At 42.6% G+C, this 20422-nt stretch overlaps 1 protein-coding gene across 1 annotated transcript; it reads right to left on the reverse strand.

Annotated features, from left to right (window-relative positions):
* Positions 1–5581: 5581 nt before the first annotated feature.
* Positions 5582–19071, reverse strand: nus1 (NUS1 dehydrodolichyl diphosphate synthase subunit). Its single transcript, XM_039781155.1, has 5 exons — positions 18488–19071; positions 16551–16682; positions 10740–10892; positions 8107–8206; positions 5582–6435 (listed from the first exon to the last, which is right to left on the reverse strand). Exons 1-5 carry the CDS (start codon positions 18879–18881, stop codon positions 6345–6347), a joined length of 870 nt encoding a protein of 289 aa, XP_039637089.1. The 5' UTR covers positions 18882–19071; the 3' UTR covers positions 5582–6344.
* Positions 19072–20422: the final 1351 nt, after the last annotated feature.

The following is a 20422-nucleotide window of genomic DNA, read 5'->3' on the forward strand; positions in this document are numbered from 1 at the left end:
TTTTCCTACTATGACATGTCAACATGTATGCCGTGAATAAGGTCTATAGAAGCAGTTTCCCCCATGTCTCAGCCCAAGCATGAAGTAGAACTTAAAGGACAAATCTGGTGCAAAATGAACCTAGGGGTTAATAACACGTGTGTACCGAGTCTGTCGTTCTCTGGGATATGTTTTCATGCTAATCGAATGTGACCAGTTTTAGCGCAAACCGCTAATTAGCTTATAATGCTAGTCGTCGGGGCAGAGGGTAAAAGAAGTAAAGAAATCGCTATTTCTACACCACTAACAAGGCTCAAAATAGCACCACACTTCCACGGTAGCATAATGAGGGTGCCTACATGTAAACCGAAGCATTGAGAACTTTGTAAGTGTACAGACAGTTTATTAAAAAGAGAGTTTAGAAAGACAGGACCTTTCGGTATACAGGCAGGCGCCATCTTGGGAAAACAGTCACGACTAGTCGAACGACGAACACTGCGCAACGTGAGCTGAACTGAATGCAATGTCTTTCTAATCTATCTTTTGGATAAACTGTCTGTACACTTATAAGATCTCAATGCTTCGGTTTACATGTAGGGACTCTCATTATGCTACATTATTTTGAGCCTTGTTAGTGGTATAAAATAGCGATTTATTTTAACCCCCGATGACTTGACTTGTTATGAGCCATATTTGTCCTTTAATCAAATCGTGTATATGAGCCATATTTCGCAATTTATCCATCCACACTGTGTCTTCATTCTAACAGGAGTTTCATGTTCTAACAAGATAAATTATCACATTATAAAGTCAAACTTTTCTGGTTAAAACGTGATGAATTGTAAATTGTTATAAGAAAACGTACTTGTTATATCTTGCGTTACTTTTGTAACACATTACTCCCAACACTGCCAATAAACCAAAGCATTCTCCCTCCCAGAATGCTGTGTGGACTCACCAGACATTTTTAACGTGAAAATGTCTTGTTATAAGTAAAACCTCTTGTTTTTACAATAAACGTAATAATGTGATGTAATGTGGGGGTGGGGGCGCTGCTGAGCAACCAATGGAGTAGGACGTGTGTTGAGAGTCTCCCGCAGATTTCAATTAAAACTTTTATTTATTGGCACTTTTTCTTGAAAAAAGTCTTTTGAAATAGATACCCAAGTGAATTCCGTACTTGCTAGTATTCAGTTTGGGCGAGTTATGATGTCTGGAAGAAACCCCAAAGCTCGTGGTACAACCCAGCAACAGAGGCCTGGCCCGCAGGTGTTGCCCCCGGCTGCAGGTACTCGGTCTCCGCCCCGCGGCTCGGCCTCGCCCGGCACTGATACCCAAGCTGACAAAACGGAGGCCTTGAAGCTAGAACTGCTAGAATGTCTGAGACAGGACATTGCGGAGAGTTTTAAAACAGAACTCGGAGCAGCACTGGGGGGTGACCTATCTACAATCAGAGCTGACCTACAAGTCGTGAAAACACAGCTCGCGAATGACAAAGCTGCTTCGGATGCCAAGTTAGCATTACTCGAAGGTACGGTGGGGGAAACGGAGCTGTGGCTCTCTGCCTGTACGGACGACGTTGTTGAGCTGAAGTGCAAGTATGAACGCTTAATTACCGAGTTTTCTACGTTGGAAAATAAGTGTGAGGACCTTGAATCCAGATCACGCCGCAACAACATAAGAATAATTGGTGTTCCTGAGGACACGGTTGTTAACACTACCGCTAAAGGAGACAAAGAGCCACTGCTAGACCGGGCTCACAGATCTGCCCAGCCGAGTCCGAGACCTGATGAGCGACCTCGTTCCCATTATCGCCAGGTTCCACTATTACACCGACTGTGCAGATGTTTTGAGGCGCGCAAGAGAGGGTCCGACGGACCGCCGCGGGGGATGTGAGGTTTTCCGTTTTCCCCGACCATACTGCCAAGGTAGCCCGGGCTCGGAAGCAGCTGTGGGGCATTGAGGGAGTCCGTTTATGGTCTGTTCTACCCGGCTCGTCTGCGGATCAGCTATGGAGGTGTGGAAAAGGACTTTGTCTCAGCGGAAGATGCCAAAGCCTATGTGAGGAAGATGAACATTGGGTGATGCTTCCAGATGGCACCTTGGTAGTAATGTAAACCCTCTGTCTTCAGTATACATTTTAATATTGCTTACATCTGACGTTTGGTTACATCAAGGCTATTCTTAAATTTGGATTAATCCCTATTTGTGCATTTTATTTTTATTTGTTGCTCTTTATTTATTTTTCACTACACATAGGGTAAATTGAAATTATGGGGTAATAAGGTAGTCCTGCCTAATATTTTGTTTATAACATACACTCACCTAAAGGATTATTAGGAACAACCTACTAATACCGTATTTGACCCCCTTTGGCCTTCAGAACTGCCTTAATTCTTCGTGGCATTGATTCAACAAGGTGCTGGAAGCATTTTTTAGAAATGTTGGCCCATATTGAGAGGATAGCATCTTGCAGTTGATGGAGATTTATGGGATGCACATCCAGGGCACGAAGCTCCCGTTCCACCACATCCCAAAGATGTTCTATTGGGTTGAGATCTGGTGACTGTGGGGGCCATTTTAGTACAGTGAACTCATTGTCATGTTCAAGAAACCAATTTGAAATGATTCGAGCTTTGTGACATGGTGCATTATCCTGGTGGAAGTAGCCATCAGTTTCACCCTGGCTTTTTGGTTCTCTTATTTATACTAGTTTGAATACTAGCGCCCTTAATGTAGGCACGCCAACTCGTTTTCTCACTTGGAATATACGCGGTATGGGCAATCCTGTTAAAAGATCCAAGCCATCAGATCCATCATAGCCCCCGATCTCCCTGGATAGGTCAGATTTACCACTCCAATTTTAACTCCAAAGCCAGAGGAGTTGCTATTTTAATTGGTAAAAAAATTCATTTTCTAGTGAGGTAATTGCAGATACAAATGGCAGATATCTTATAGATGGGGGCACATTAATGCAGATTAAGGTGACACGAACATTTTCTGGTCTGTTGTCTGCTAACGTTTCCCCGCTTTTAACCAAAATTAAGTCCGACCTTCAGAGATGGAATAATCTGCCTCTCTCTCTTGTTGGGAAGATTAATGTCGTCAAAATGAAGGTTTTGCCTAAATTTCTTTATCTGTTCCAATCAATTCCTCTGTTCCTACCTAAATATTTTTTGACTCCCTAGACAAATTGATAAGTTCATTTATATGGGGTGCGAGGTCTCCACAGAGCCGTAAATCATTACTTCAGCGATGTAAGTTTGGTGGGGGTCTTGGGTCAGTGTAACGCTTATCAGTTCAATTTTCTAAGCACAAACGGACATTTGGAAAAACAGAAAAATGGGTTCCAATATCCAACTTTTCATTTTTTTTCTGTCTTGACCAATTAAAAAAATTGGATCTTTAAACTGTTTTTCCAATTTTTTGTTTTTATTCAGAGGATCAGCAATTTAGAAAATTACAAAATTGCGTCTGGGCTCCAATTATTCAATACTGCAATGGTATTCTCTCCCTCGTTCCGCCTGTAATTTTCTCAATTTCTGATCCTCTGAATAAAAACAGAAACACAGCTGATGGCTGAGCACACAGCTGATGACCAATTCTCTGCCCCCCTCGTCAAAGCCAGGCGACAAAAGCACAAAGCACTTTTAAAATCCACTTTTCCATGTTGATAAGAGCATTAAAATTAGAAAAAAGAATGGGACAAAAAGAAATCAAGGGACATTTAGAATAGATAAAAATTTGCAATTAATTGCGAGTTAACTATGACAATGCGATTAATCACGATTAAATATTTTAATCGATTGACAGCACTAATAAAGAAATTGATCCACCAAGCAGTTTGTTGTGCATTCATCTCACCCAGGGGATTATCATCAACTATATAGTGATCATGTAGCAGTGGCAAGTACCAGTCCTTTTCTTAACACGTGTTTACTGAAGCTCTAAACACACACACACACACACACACACACACACACACACACACACACACACACACACACACACACACACACACACACACACACACACACACACACACACACACACACACACACACACACACACGAACAGTAAGTCAACTGCAAATAACCATTTTAAAATATGATAGATCACGGTCAAGATTGTGATCTATGAGCAAGTTCATCGTGGTGCAGGCTTGATATCTTACGATTAGAACTTTACGACAACCGAACTTTTTGGTACTTTGCTTCTTTTCAATCATAAGACCTGAGCCACAGTTACAAGCCCCAGATTCCAAAAGAGGCTAAATAATGTAAGCTGTCGCTACAAAGTAAAAGTTTTGGTAACATTCTTGAGAGAAAAAGGATTATTAAGATATGATCTCAGATTGTTAAGATTTGATCTCGGGGTACAAACACTTTGTGATTTTACTTGCTGTTATGTAACTTTGCCACGCCTGCCGTTCAGACAACTGTGATGACCTTTATTTAAAAAAAACAACTGCTGCAGCGTATTCCTGAACATTTATTTGAAAGAAATATTGTAAAAAGTGATTTTCGATGTTTTTTTTTATATCGCCGATGTTTTCAAGAAGCTGGTTGAAGGAATGAAAGAGGAACGCTGCGTTCGCACGCTCCAACAAGTCCGCCACCGCTGGGAAACTTTGAAAAGAAATCCAATTTTGCACAGCTACATGTTAACGGGAGTATTAGTGGAATATTCTCTTTCATCGGTTATGGGATAAGCCGGTCCACACACAAATGTGCGGCCACAGAATTCTGAGGAGACCTCCGAAGATTTTCCAAAGATTTTAAACAATCCATCCATTCATCTTCTCCACCCCAAGGAAAAAAAACAATGCTGATTAATTCAGCAAATTTTCATTCTTCTTGACTGCTGAAAATAAAAATTTATAATCGGCAGATGTCATTTGGGTCTGGTGATAAGTGATAACTCACGTTAATGAAACTATGTCTGTCAGGATGAGTTAATATTCGGTAACATGCCGGGAACACTCTACTTGAAGGTATCTACATAAGAGTGACATGACACTGTCATGACACATGACCCCTAACCATAACTTGTCATGACAAAAACTGTACGACACTTACTAAAAGAAGCGTTATGTCATAAACGTTTATGACTTGTTTATAATGTTTAGGACACGTTCATGACAGTGTCATGTCACTCTTATGTACACTACCGGTCAAAAGTTTGGGGTCAATTAGAAATTTCCATTCCACTCCATTCTAGACAGAATACCAGCTGAGATCAGTTGCATTGTTTTTTAACCAGGCCAGCAGTTTTCAGATTACATTATGTGCTTACATAATTGCAAAAGGGTTCTCCAATGTTTTCTCAGTTAGCCTTTGAAAATGATATCAGATTAGTAAACAGAATGTGCCTTTGGAACATTGGATGCTGATAATGGGCAATGTAGATATTGCATTAAAGATCAGCCACCCACTCCGATCAGCTGGTATCTGGTCTATAATGGAGTGCAATGTAAATGTCTAAGTGACCCCAAACTTTTGACCGGTGGTGTAGATACCTTCAAGTAAAGTGTAACCGTTATTTCCTTTAAAGTGATAGAAAATGGAATATTGGAAATACAAGCTGTCGGGAGACACAGACAGACAATCAGACAGTGCATGTCTTTATTTCGGAGCTCGCTCAGTCTAACAGGAGCCTCGAAGAAACCTCTGCATGTGTCTGAAGCAACACTACACATGAACACAACTGCAAGCTTGAGGCACGGGGGACAAACACAGAGCCACAAGAATTTCTCATATTTACACATTATTAATTAACCACTCTGTCCCCTCAGCTCAACTTCCGCTTCCCCGGCTCATGTGTTGTTGGGAGCAGAGCTTCTCCCTGAAATGGCAGCTGTATTTCCCCGGCGTGTCTCAAGAAGACGGGCACAAAGCCTCGTTTCTTCTTTGTTATCTACCGAGTGAAGGCGAGTCATTTTCTAAAGTCTTGAGCAGAAAACAGCAGCTGGAGACTGAATGACAAACAGTGAGCCAGAGGGCTTGAGAGGACAGAACAGGGCTTGTGTCTTCTCGTGTCAGTGTGTCTCTCTGATGGTGCTATTTTCTCTTGGCTTGGCGAGCACGTTCCAGAAGTCCTGGAATGTGAGTTTATTATAAGACAAGAGCTGGTGGCAGGAAGTGAGCCGGCTGGTTGGGTCTTCTGGTTTCCTCGTCTTTGAGCTGTCTTTTGGAGTCTATCAGAGATCCAGGGGATGGACAGAGTTGGGGAGAGGAAAAGTGAGGGACACGGCGAAGCATGGAAAGGGGGTCACCACCTTTTCAAAACTCTCCTCTGACTGCGTTAAACCCCCCCCACACACACACACTTCTTCCTGTCTGAAGAGCCTGACACGGGCCTGCACATCATTGGCCGAGCCGCTGCTGACAAACACCGAACCGCTGCAGGGCGCCCAGCAGGTCCTCGTAGGAGATGTTTCTGTGGGTGGGCAGGGAGCTGAGGACAGAGCAGCACAAACACACACACACACACACACACAATTCAAACACAGGAAATCTCTAACTGTACACAGCTGAACACATCCACAGAGCACTGAGTTCTCCACAGTGCCATCCACTGTTCATGCTGGAAGGCTTTTTTTTTGCACTATCCATATTATAAAGCTGAATATTCTCTTGTGTAGGGCTGGGTATGGTTCAACAATGTTTGATACCGGTACCAGACTACTGTGACTTCGATACCGGTTCCTAAACGATACTTTTTTTTTTTTCGATACCAACATAGTAAAAAAAATTTGCATTACGGCACAAATCATTTATTTTTCAGCCCCGTCTGTGCCTAACGTAGAGTTTCTCCAGCGTGTATCTATGGCGTGTGACGTTAGACAGCCAATCACAAACCTTATTAGATCTTGGTAGAAGCATGCTGTGTGCTTAATGGCTCACTCGTGCTGATGACATTTACTCCTTAGGTATTAAACTTGACCGGCGGCTCGCGGTGCTCTGTAACCACTCACAGTAACCTATCCTCGGGGAACTGGACCACCAACTACCACGCGGAGCACCACGCGGAGCACCACGCGGAGCACCACGCGGAGCCGGTGTCGTGGAGCTCTGAAGCGGCTCAACACATCTACTAACGGACGCTGATACGACGAGCTGTGACAGAGGTCTAGAGCCGGCGTCACGTAGCTCTGTAGCGGCTTAAACAATTAGCAACCGCCACTCTTTTTTTTTTTTTTTTTTAACCACAATTACTACGAAGGAGCTACAGTTATGAAACATTCACAAGACCATATGTACGTTACTCAGCAACAGGTGAAAATAGGGGAAAGGTTGCGCGACTAAAGTTAAAATGAATTGACCTTTTAAGGCGAGGAACGAGAAGCAAATTGCCTGTAAGTGTGAAAACAGCTTTATCTTGCACACCCAGCGTTTTTATATAATTTTGTCATTCTTTCAGTGGGCTGCCCCCCCCCCCAAAAAAACAATGGTAGGGGAAACTCTGAACTCGGGTATTAAATCAGTCCCTCCAGAAAAACGCAATTATGCGATCGCATAATTCAATGCATAATCAGCCAAAGTCTGCATATTGACGCGGGGGCTGCATTTTTTGAAATACTCCGCACTTTCGCCGCATAAATTGCCGATTTCTGCGCAAAATATGTGGGCCTTGCATGATTTCATAATCCCGCATTTCTGTTGCAAAAAAGTCCCATAATATATCTTAGCAGAAAGTTGAAAAATGAGGCGTTTACTTCACACAAGAGCAGCCATTTTCCCCTGTTGCCATGGGAACATTATGAAGTGACGTAATTACGCAACGTGAACATCGAAAAGCAGGGTGTTGGGGGTGGAATCACTTTTTTCCCCCCTCTCTTTTTCATCAAACCGCAGTTTTTGCAAGTTCTTGCAATTTCATTGCATAAAATTGCATAAATATCCCGCATATTCCATTGCCTTTTTTAAGAAAACGTGCCGCATAATCGAGGACTCCGCATTTTTCTGAAAGGACTGTTAAATGACAAGGCAATTCAGTCCTTGCTTAAAAAGTATTGAATTCGTTACCCAGCCCTACTTTTGTGTATGCAAAATCAGGCCTAATCTACAGTACAATTCCTGGTGCCTCCATCGTTGATATATTTAACACAGGCAGACAGTAGCTTACATGAATTCCGTGAGTCTTATGTGCCAGGGCAGGAAGCCCAGCGTGCTGTTCACAGGACCAAACTTCACCACCAGCTCAGGGTCGGGGGTGTTCTTGGACTCTGAAACGAGCACAAAGACATATTTATCCATAAGGACCCATCAACAGTATGACTTTAAATGGGAAACACTTGGAGGGAATGGAGGGTGAAGAACGGTGGTTGCTTTTAAGGAAGAACATTTATTTATTTACGATACATTATTCATTCGCAAAGAAAACTGGAGCCCTTAAAAGGTCGGATTTTTCCTCATTTTCTTAATCAAGACATTAAGATCAATTTCCAAAAGATGATTTTTTGTGTTCCTCTTTTTAGTCAACTTTAGCATGGGTGTATTCACTTATGCTGAGCACTGTATATGAACTCCCCTTTTTATTGTATCTGCTCTTAAAAAAAAAAAGACCGAAAAACCAACTTCAGTAGGCAATAATCGATTATGGTCTGTCGCTGCATCGACGCAGAATCGTCCAGGCCTGCATCGCGATGCATCGATGCAATGACTCGTTTCAACGCCCCGACTCCTGCCCCGTGTTTGTCTTCTGTCCTCCTTCTGTCCCAGGACTACAGGCTGCTGGATGAAGAACCTCTTTACAGTGATACTGATAAACGGGCTAGGCAGAGAAGCCAGGACTCTTCATCACTTCACTGCTCAACTCACTGAGAAGACAAAAGGGAAACTACACACTGTGTTCAGGTGACAGTATTTTAATTATTTTCCATTTAGTAAGTATTTTGGGGGGTTCAAGTCCCAGTACGGACCAAAGTACAGAGTGTGGATTGGTAGCTGGAGAGATGCCAGTTCACCTCCTGGGCTCAGGGCGCTGGTCCAGCACTGGCAGCCCACTCACTCTGACTCTCCATTTGTGCATGAATAGGTCCTGAGCATGTCTGTGTGTATTTCAGGCCTGTGTGTAGTGATTTCTAACAAACAGAGTGTAAATTGTAATTTCCCCACTGGGGATCAATAAACAGTATAAAAAATATTTTTAATGAAGAAACGTCATCACTTGCATTGCCTACAAATGTTTCTACTTTTTTTAAATAATAAAAGAGATGTGAATGTTATTTCATTTAAAGTTGCAAAAACAAACAACCTACATACAGATCCATCAGTTTTTTTTTTTAAACAATTGTGACCAAGAGACATACTGAGTGGGACATCAATCTCTCAGTGTAACATTCTACTGTAGCGCTCTCTGGTGGACTGTAATGGTGACACTGTTTCTCAATGACCTCAAACCTAGTTTAAGAGCAGGTCAATATATCGTGATACCAGACTAGATATTGTCTTAGATTGTGGATATCGTAAAATGGCTTAACGGTCTTATCGACCTGAATTAAAGCCCATAAATAATCACTGTCAGAAAAACAGAATACTATAACACCTGCCCTCTACTGTCTGCTGCACATATAACACAGACCAGCAGTCACTTCTTTTAACCCTTGTGTTGTCCTCCCATGTCAAAATGAACCATTTGTTTTACATTTTTTACACGTTTTTGGAGCATTTTTCGACGTTTTCTGCGCTTTTCTTTTCCACTACCACCAGTATACACTTACACCAACTTGTTACCACTATTTTTAAACTCATTTTTGGATTTTAAAGTCAATAACACTTCATGTATGCTTTATGCAATTTTATCTAATTTTAGAGTTAAAAAAAAAAAAAAATGCAGAAAGTATACATTATTATGACTGATAGTTAAGATCAGGGGATGTTTATGGATAATCGCAGACTGTCAAAGTTTAGTCAAAATTGTATTAAAACACCCAAAAGTCAATGACAGTACTGAACTGATTCTTCCTTTTATTTGGTGTATATCGGTGTTCCACTCAGGCCACAGGTGTGTCAACATGACCTGAAGTGTATTTTTATGCTTTAGGTCTATGTTCTTCCACTTTACATGTGTAATTACAGTAACTGTGCTGCCGAAACACAGCTGACCCACACTCAATGCTGTGCCTTAACACATCCTGTGCTCACACAATGCCTCCCATGTAGACACAGTGTTCATGTGAAGAATAAAGTCACAGCTGTGACTGGTGCAGCTGTTTGCTCTGGTGCCTGTGGGTACATCTAGCTGGCTGGGAAGCTGTTTTCCCTTGCATTTGAATCATGGGGATTTCATTTGTTTTGGGTAGGTTTTTGCAGCAAGACACTTTTGATATCAAGAATGTAAAAGAACACAAAGCGGATACATGTCTGACGCACTGCATCCCTAACACAAGACACATTTTTCTGTGTTCCTTTTAAAAAAAAGTTTTAGGATAATGCACATTAACATCTCTGTAGATGTGCCAGTGTTTGCTAGTTGGCTACTTTTCAACCGTAGTCCTAGTTACCTACAATGTATGTTTTTTTCTTTATGGTGGGAGGAAACCCACGCAAACATGGGGAGAACATGCTGAACTCCACACAGAAAGGCCTGGACCGGACCGGGGCTCGAACTCTGCAGTGCCAACTTGCTGTGAGGCAGCGGCGCGAACCACTGAGCCACCGTGCTGCCCCATTTATTGTAAGAGAGATGGGACCACCAGACCATTTTACATAACAAAAGGGTCTTAGGAACCTTTACACCCAGTCATTAACTGGTACCTCTGAGCATTGTGTCCAGCATGGAGACGCTGATGTCCTTGGAGCTCCTCTCTTTGTTCTCCACCGAGCGACAGAGCTGCTGCGCTGCCTGGACAATGCTCTGCTTCCCGTCCTCTGGAGACAACACCTTCAATGTGGGCCTGCAGGACACCACTGAAAGAAAGAAAGAAACACACACACAGATAAATAAACACATTAAAAGTGTACTCACTTCTGCCTTTCTGCAACTATCATTAAGAGGTACACTGTGTAGGAATTTCTCCCATCTAGCAGTGGAATTGTATTTTGCATTCAAACGAATAGTGCTCTCTATTTATTTACACTGGTATGGCTTTCATTATACAATTAGTAAAACTATAAAGGCTCTGTATGACAATTCTACGGGTAGGATTAAAGTCAACAGATATTTGCAATACACCACGTCGCATGCTCCATGAAATAAAGTCTGACTCGTGTGCACAGTGTCCAACAGTCACACAAATGCACTGTCCGACGCGCGGGGGGGTGCGAGGGCCTGTACATTGCTGCTTGCCGCTTTAATTCTTAAAGCTATAGTTTGTAGTTTCTGTCGCCCCCATGAGGAATTCTAAGTAATGACAACAATACTGGCGGCGCGTCCACATGATACAAGTCTTCCGGGATCGTGCAGAGCCCCCCCCCCCCCCCCTCCACCTCCCCCCCCCCCCCCCCCCCCCAGTTGCTAGTAGCCAAGGAGGACACGGAGGATTAAAAAAACATGACGGACTCTTCAGAAGAGGTCATTATCTTCACTTGAGTTTCTGCGCTGGAAAGTCGCCGGACGCCACAATCTTCTGAACATAGTCATACTGAGAAATCCAGAGAGAGTTGTGTGGAGCCGATAGTCTTAATTAGCTTTGTAGCAACTCATTTAGTAATGGCTTGAATGTAGCGGACGTTCATTAATATCAAAAAGCTTTAATGCAATTACTGCAATTATGAATGCGAAGAAACCTCCACAAACAACTCTAATATTGTGTTGGAGTACCTGCAGACTCAAATCCAGCATTGAAGCATTGCATGTCTTGAATCGTTTGGGCTTGTTAACACTGCCTTGAATAGCTATGATAAGTAATCCAGATGGATACCATTTTTAGATACATCATTGTACTAAACTAGTGTGACATAGAAACCTGTGGGTGTGGGTTTTAGTGGGCTAGCCGGCAGTGTCAGTTTCTGTCTTTTGTGCCCTGGAAGATTATCCTGGAAAACTAGTCAAAGACCCAGCAGAGGAATGCAATACTCCTGTCCTGGCATTCATCCAATAGAATGACAATGGACAGGGGAAATAATACACTGAAAACTGAGCCTGTAGTTAGCGCATGCAGTCCTCATAATCTTCTTATTCTACAGTCTCCAACCAACTTATAGTCGTTTGTTAAAGAAGAAAGATTTGAGGAGCTTTGAGGTCATTTCATCCGAAAAGGTTTTGAGGAGGCGATATCAAACAGATGGTAACCTCATTCTGTCAGCCAGTTTATTCGAGCTTGCACTTTGCTCTGTAAACGTTTTGGCAATTGTATATGTCTGTGTGGATCTGTGAATCTGAAAGTGAAGCAGGATTTAGCTCTCTATCAAAGCGGCCACTTTGCCAGTTAAACAAGATTACCATATTCTTATATATGATGTTTGAGTATACAGGAAGCAAACCAATCAAGAGAGACAAGGAAGTCAAATGCTTTGCCTTGACTGCAAAGATACATTTGATGTTGCGCCCAGGCCAAGTTAACACAGCTGAGCAACATTTTGCAGTAAATATCTTACAGTGCTAAGTATACGTGAATACGCCCATGTTAAAGTTGACTAAAATGAGGAATAATAAAAGTAAAAAATCCAACCTTTAAGGACACCAATTTTCTTTGTGAATGAATAATGTATCGTAAATAAATAAATGTTCTTCCTTAAAAGACAGGGGGCATAAGTAATTACACCCCAATGTTAAATTCCCATAGAGGCAGGCAGATTTTTATTTTTAAAGGCCAGTTATTTTATGGATCCAGGATACTATGCATCCTGATAAAGTTCCCTTGGCCTTTGGAATTAAAATAGCCTTCACCATACCTAGAGATTGGCATGGGGTACTTTCCATAAGATCATCTCTCAATGCAAATCAAACCAGCTATTAGGCTAACTGAAATAAAACCATGGCAATCTCTAGGTATGGTGAAGGGTATGTGATGATGTGGGGGGGCTATTTTAATTCCAAAGGCCAAGGGAACTTTATCAGGATGCATAGTATCCTGGATCTATGAAATAACTGGCCTTTAAAAATAAAAATCTGCCTGCCTCTAAAGGAATTTAACATAGGGGTGTACTTACTTATGCCCCGTCTTTTAAGGAAGAACATTTATTTATTTACGATACATTATTCATTCACAAAGGAAATTGGGGGCATTAAGATCAATTTCCAAAAGATGATTTTTGTTTCCTCTTTTTAGTCAACTTTAGCATTTGTGTATTCACTTATGCTTAGCACTGTACATGTATCACAGCTTCAGTGGTTATGATGACATCCTGCACTCTTTATATAATGTAGAGCTACAGTATCAGGGAGAAAACTGAACAGTCATTACTTTACTAGATTGATGAACCCAGCAACTTTAGAGGTTTCATTTCTGACCACACTCCCGGCTAAAGGGTTAACTCTTACTCAATGTCACAAAAGTGAATATAATGCAGCCACGTTAACAGACAACAGGGCAATAGCCTAGATTTCTGCATGTATTTACACATATATACACACACATATACACACACATATACACGTACATACATACATACATACATACATATACACATACATACATATATATATACATACATATATATATATATTATACACACATATATATATACACACATATATATACACACACATATATATATACACACATATACATATATATACATACATACATACACACACACACACACACACACATATACATACATACATACACACACACACACACACACACACACACACACACACACACACACACACATATACATACATACATACATACATATACACATACATACACATACATACATATATATATATATATATAAACTATGTGTCTTGAGCCTCCTTACGATGGCAGCAATCTGAAATTTATATTTCGTTTTCACTTGATGTGCAGAATTCCACAGTCATCCACATTCTGTTTTGGCTGAAGTGGGCACAGAGTTGAGGCAGGCTCAGTAAAAGCTTCTTCCTTCCAATCGTTCTCAATCTAAACTGGAGCGGAGTGCGAGTGAGGCAATAAATGACTTATGTCCACATTGACGCAATTATATTGCATGAGTCACTCAGTGCACTAAGGTTACCAGGTTACGAGGGTAATCAGGGTTTACCTCAACTGTAGTAACCAAGTAACTTTAAATGTGTTTACATGCAGCAGGTCAGGGAATCAGATTTCTCCCCTAACGAGCTAAGCTGATTTTGGAACCACAGCTTATTTATTTTAACTGTAGTAGTAGCGTCCCTCTGACTTCTCCAAAATCAAACCCAGAAGGGTTATAACTCAATCAATTTTATTTGTCAAGTTGTACTTCAGAAAGGACGTTCTCTTTAGACTGACTTTGACGTTATGGGCCCTATTTTAACGATCTAAGCAAACGGCGTGAAGCGCCTGGCGTGTAAACTGGTGCGTTTAGGGCGTGTCCAAATCCACTTTTGCTAGTTTGACGGCAGAAAAAAAGGGTCCGTGCACCGGGCGCATGGTTCAAAGGGATTGTACTTAATGTCTTCATTAATCATTCTTCGATACTGTTCATATACTTTTTTTTTTTTTTTTTTTTACGACCTAGTTAAGGCGGCATGCCCATCTTGCTCAGGCGGCCGTCTAAGCTGCAAAGTGCTGCGGGCTGCAAAGTGCCGCCATGTCTTGAGAAGCTTCTCGTTTATCGTTAACTGTTGACTCACTTTAAATCATCTTTGGATCTCTTTTTCCCCTCACAGCCACACATACGCTTCTCGGTCGGAGACCGCTCGCTCTCCTTGCTTGACAGCACACTCACTGACGTCACTCACTTAACGCGGCATTCTCGCTCTTACTTTCACTACTCTCGTAACAAAAGGAATTGATATGCAACTGTAGTGCATGATTCGCGGGCTCCCTACTACATGTTAAGATTTGGAAAATGCAGAGAGATGCGCCCCGGCTCATGAAGTTTGCCTACACGGATTTAAGCTGGATGGATTGATATTGAAATATATCAATATAATAGGCTGCTGCTGTATTACTGTGTTGCAAAGTGTATATGTAATCAATGAAGAAATGATGTTGTGTAGCCGAAAAAAAGTCAGTAAATAAACTCCCTTGGCAATCGTGACAGTAGTGTCATTTTTGTTTAATGTAGACCCTGTTTTATTAGTTTATCAGCTATTTAAAAAGGTGCCAGAGTGGAGAAAATGTAGCCAGACTTGGAATTCAACACAGACTCAACATTGATGACTCGACAGTTGGTGTCTCGGCTACAACGCCGACCTGAACACACCTCCCTGTAAGACCAGCAGGTGCATTTGCTATTTAAACGACGCGGGCGCTGGACGGGAAATTGACAACTGCGTCGGGCTTAAACGAGCAGAGACACTTGCGTCGGGCTTTGCGCTGCGCCGGGTGCAGGATAGGGCCCTAAATCTGGCAAAGAGCACTGGCGATTTATAGTTTGATGTAAGAGAAATAAAAACGTGTGATTGGTGTCGCTCCTTTAAAACAGAATTAAACCAGCTGAAGTGACTGAAACTCGCTCCCCTCTGCTTGTTGCTTTGACTTAGGGTCATTAGAACCACTTGCTTCTGTTGACCCTAAAAGGTTTGAACCTAAAATTAATTTTGTGTGTGTGTGTGTGTGTGTGTGTGTGTGTGTGTGTGTGTGTGTGTGTGTGTGTGTGTGTGTGTGTGTGTGTGTGACAACTGACTGGCGGGGCAGTGAGATGCCAGACAGACAGCAGAGCATTTCCTCACAGCACGTGTCTGAGTTTAATAAACAGTCAAATGTTCAGTGGTGGAATTAGTTGCGGTCAGACTAACGGGTTATTTTATTTTAAAGGATGCGTTGCTTAACGTAATGAGCTCTCCTTTTATTTAGCCGCTCCACTGGTACTTACCGTCTACAGCCTTTTGTCGTGCCCAGTAGAGGATGGATACCTGAACCGAGCCCTACCCGACGGGCTGGGCTGGGCCGGGTTCGGACAGATATTTAGAAATGATGTTGGGGTTTTTTTCGGGTCGGGCTCGGTCACATCAGCGCGATAAGGCATTGAATGTTTTAAATTTAAAACCGCTTATCATATTGGTGCGCGCCTGTGTTTTAACGTGCGCTTGTTGCCCCGTGTGCGCTGATGCGCTCATCTGTTGACATTTCCGAATGCCGACAACAGTTGGTTAATAAAAGCGGGCTTTCCACACAAACAAACGTACACGTGTCATTAGTATGAGAAAAAAATAAAAAAATAAAGAGATTTTAACGGTGTCGGGCTCGGACAGAAATATCTTAATGCCTCTCGGACTCGGACAGAAAAATGCGGCCCTATCTGCACTCTAGTGGCCAGGCGTATTTGTAGAAAGCAGATCAGAAACCTGGTTACGTGCATACATGGCAGAGAAATCTGCGTTCTCCAGGCAAACTCTATTTTGTCCAACAGGTTTCCATAATCCCCCATCCAGATTAGGGAAACCACGTTTCTCATTTACATGACAATTAGGACATCAGTTTAGTGAAGAAAGACGACTGTGACCCGATTATACTGAAGCGTATGTCACATACTGACTAAAACAGTCCTTACCATGGTGCTGGTGTTTATCGCTGCCATTGCTAAGGAAGTCCACGTTGTATTTGGATCCGTCTGCCCCCAGCAAGTCCTGCTGCTGCCTTACGATCTCCTCCATCAGACGGGAGTTATTCTTCCGAAAAATACCTGAGTGAAGATACCGATGAGGATGAGGAGTACATCATTCAATCCAGAATAAAATTTTAAAAAATGTCACTAAGATGCTGGAGGAGAAAGGAGGAAAAAAAAGGAGGATGAAACACTGCAGCTCTGACTCGGTGGTTAGATTTCTCGTTCCTTCAAAATTAAACAATACAAGTAACAGTTCCAAGAAAAGTACGTTAAGTGCTAAATCAATCAAAAATGATCAGGTGTTCCAAAATCCGAAAGAACAGCTCTGTGCAACACCGACTCCAAGTCTCCACTACTTAATGACAGCATCGCATATTCAAAGATGGTTCCCCTGAGAGAGATGCATCACTTGGAAAAGAGAAGACAGGGCAATGCTACAAAGGAGCCTTTTGCGTAATTGAAAGAGGTGAGCATGCAGAAGAGAGGATATAGATAAGTAATAAAGCAAGTAGCGCCGAGATCGAAACGTGGCTGATGGCGTGCCACTGTGGTACAGCGGCATAAACTGATCCATTGCATGTCATTTAGCTGACGCTTTTATCCAAAGCGATTTACAATTGCTACATATGTCAGAGGCCACATGCCTCTGGAGCAACTATGGGTTAAGTGTGTCTTGCTCAGGGACACGTTGGTTGATGTGCCGCAGTGGGAATTTAACCCAGATCTCCCACACCAAAGGCATGTGTCATATCCACTGCGCGTGTTCCACCGGCACAACGTTTAATGGCAGGTGGAAGTGGTAACGGCAGGTGGAAGTGGTAACGGCAGGTGGAAGTGGTAACGGCAGGTGGAAGTGGTAACGGCAGGTGGAAGTGGTAACGGCAGGTGGAAGTGGTAACGGCAGGTGGAAGTGGTAACGGCAGGTGGAAGTGGTAACGGCAGGCGACGCTCAGTGACAAACAGTAAAGCAATTTCATATATCCTTGCTGACCATCAGCCGATGTTGGATCTCGGCATCATTCAATAAAATAAAGCAGGGCTAGCATCATTCAGTCAGATTAAAACTCTGGATTCTGAAGCAGGATAACATTTATTTTCGGATGAATCACTTTATTATGTTGGAGGGGTTTATTGGGGAATTCTTATTCCGTTAAGAGCGCAGCTAATGGATCCCAGTTTAAAAACACAGCTTGTGAACAGTCTGAGTTCTAAACTGGGATCATGGCCTTACATCTGATATGAGCCTCTAGAAGAGGCTGGAATAAGTCACACTGGTCCATGGAAAATAATGTTGACCCAAATAATAAGTAAGCCTATTGGATTTTCAACAGGCCAGGCCTAACAATATAAGTCTAATTTCTGTTTTATTTCTCAGAGACTTCAACATGAGTGTAATCTCTGCTTCACTTTCAAACTAAGGCGCATCATGTGGAACAAACCAATATAATCTCTACAGTCATATGACATGACTGAAATAAGACGGGGGGAAGGAAGTATAAATGTATGGTCGGTAGCGTTATGAAAACATTATTAAAGTCAAACCAACTTATCAAATCAAACACAGAGGGTGCCTTAAAATGATGACATAAGAGAACTGTTCTTCTAGACATTACTGTAGTTTGTTCAGTGACAGGGAACCTCATTAAATCGCAGTTAGTCACACGTTTGCATATTTACACTGTCAAGAGAGCCGAATTTACATAAAAACACCAGGACAGCCCAAAAAAGCATGGCTTTTGAATTGAGGGAATGGAGAGTGAGAGGTTAACGTTGACTTAGTTAGCAGCAGTTGAGATATTGTAGAAAGTTACATTATATAACGTTATGGTAACCAGCAGAGACCCCGAAAAGAGCCGGATAGTAAAGGTTAAAGTGTTTACCGTGATGATCATAGACGCTGACATATGATATACCAACAGCCATACACCAGACCACCAGGTTTGCTATGTCCGTATAGCTAGGCTCTTCTTCCGCTACCAACAGGCCGATGTGGACCGGCAGTTTCTCCAGAGACCTGCCGTCAGACAGCCACCGGGACCGACGACCAGCGGTGCGGTTTCCTGGGTTAGCGTTAGCATTAGGGTTCTGAATTAACTTCTTCTGATGGTCCAGGAAACCAGCAAGGGCTACCGGCAGCAGCAGAGTGGCCACCACCCGCTCCCACAGCCGACCCTTCCAGCTCCGGAGCCGGACACGAAACCAGGAGACGAGCGCTCTGTTAATGTGGACCAGAACCAGCAAGAGCCGCCATAACAAGCTGTACAGCAGCGCCATTAGTGTCCGAATTCCTTGTGAGTGAAGTCGTAATGACAGTTGTCAGAATGTGCAAGACAGGCGTTTACTCTTCAGTATTATCCGCCTGCTAAACCTGCTTCGTCGTCATCGTTGCCTACAGTGCACTCTGCCTGCCGCCATCTTCCTCTTTCGTTGGCAACCCCTCAACCCCTGACCTGTGAACCCTCGGCGTCATGCCGCAACGTGATACACGTAGCTCGCTCATTGGACGAGATCTGCATGACGCACTATTATAGCCGCCCAGGCCATGACCACACAGGCCGATATGACAAGCCGTTTTAACCATTGACATATATATATAAGGTTTTAACAGTGAATAGCTATAGACTGTAAATTAATTGCAGACATCCGAAATTTAATTCTCCCTATAAAAAAATTAACATTTCAAATATCCACAATTACATTCTTTTTATCCACAATTGGCATTTCAGATATCCACAATTTGTCTTGGATTAATTAGATCAATATTAGATTGTGTGTGTGTGTGTGTGTGTGTGTGTGTGTGTGTGTGTGTGTGTGTGTGTGTGGGGTAGATAAGTTAAGATAAGATTTTTTTTATTTTGAAATGTCGAACAATAAAGCCATACAGAAAGTCAATAACACTTATTTTTAGATACAGATGCTTCAATAAATGTAATCAACAACATAGGAAAAACATAAATTGTTTTGGAGTCTGGAAAGTCTGGAAAGGAGTTAGTGACGGGTTTATCAGTCTTGTTAGCCTTAAGCCCAAGACACACCAACCCGATAATCGGCCGTTGGACAGTCTGGCGAGGTCAGTGACTCGAGTCTGTTCGGTGTGTTGCGTGCCGTCATCCGTCTGAGGGACTGTCGGCCTTCATTTTGGCCGATTTGACATAATCGGCGGGGCAGGCACTGCCTGCAGTCGGACTCAAATGACCCATCAGATTGGTGGAGTCCTAACCCGGAATCGTGGAGCGGAATGAGGTGACTAGAGTCTCTCAAAATCTGACGAAAGTCTTTTAAACTGACCTTTGTTGATCTGAAATGAAGACAGATTCAGCAACTGCATGGCCTATTTCTCGCTTAAAATGTTTTCAGAAACACGTTTCGGTGAACTATTTTAGTACAATATGAGATCGTATTCCGTTGCTCTGGACGGAGACCAGTGAAGTCTATTAGGAATGGAATGGAATGCTAACGGGAGGTGATGGCTTGTTAGCATCAAAATGGTGCCCTAGGAGCTACGCGTTCCAAGGAGAAGCTTACCCCCCTTGATTCTGAACAAGCCGCCATGACAGTCTGGCTTAAAAAATATCCTGAGAAACCAGACCCACGTGACGCGTTCGTCCAATCAGCTGCCGGTTTTCATTTTTGGGCGACAACACAGATTAGCGCCGCCTGCTGTTATGGAGACATATGTTCCGAGGCACTTTTTTGACCAACTCAGGGAGACTGATGAGTCCAACTGCCTTTTCTGCCAAGGGTCAGTTTCTGCCATCTGCGTCATGCTTACTAATCAGTGGCCACGCTTGTAAACACAGAGGCGATCCCTTTGA

This window comes from Perca fluviatilis, chromosome 18 (genome assembly GCF_010015445.1).
Source record: "Perca fluviatilis chromosome 18, GENO_Pfluv_1.0, whole genome shotgun sequence".
Taxonomy (NCBI): domain Eukaryota; kingdom Metazoa; phylum Chordata; class Actinopteri; order Perciformes; family Percidae; genus Perca; species Perca fluviatilis.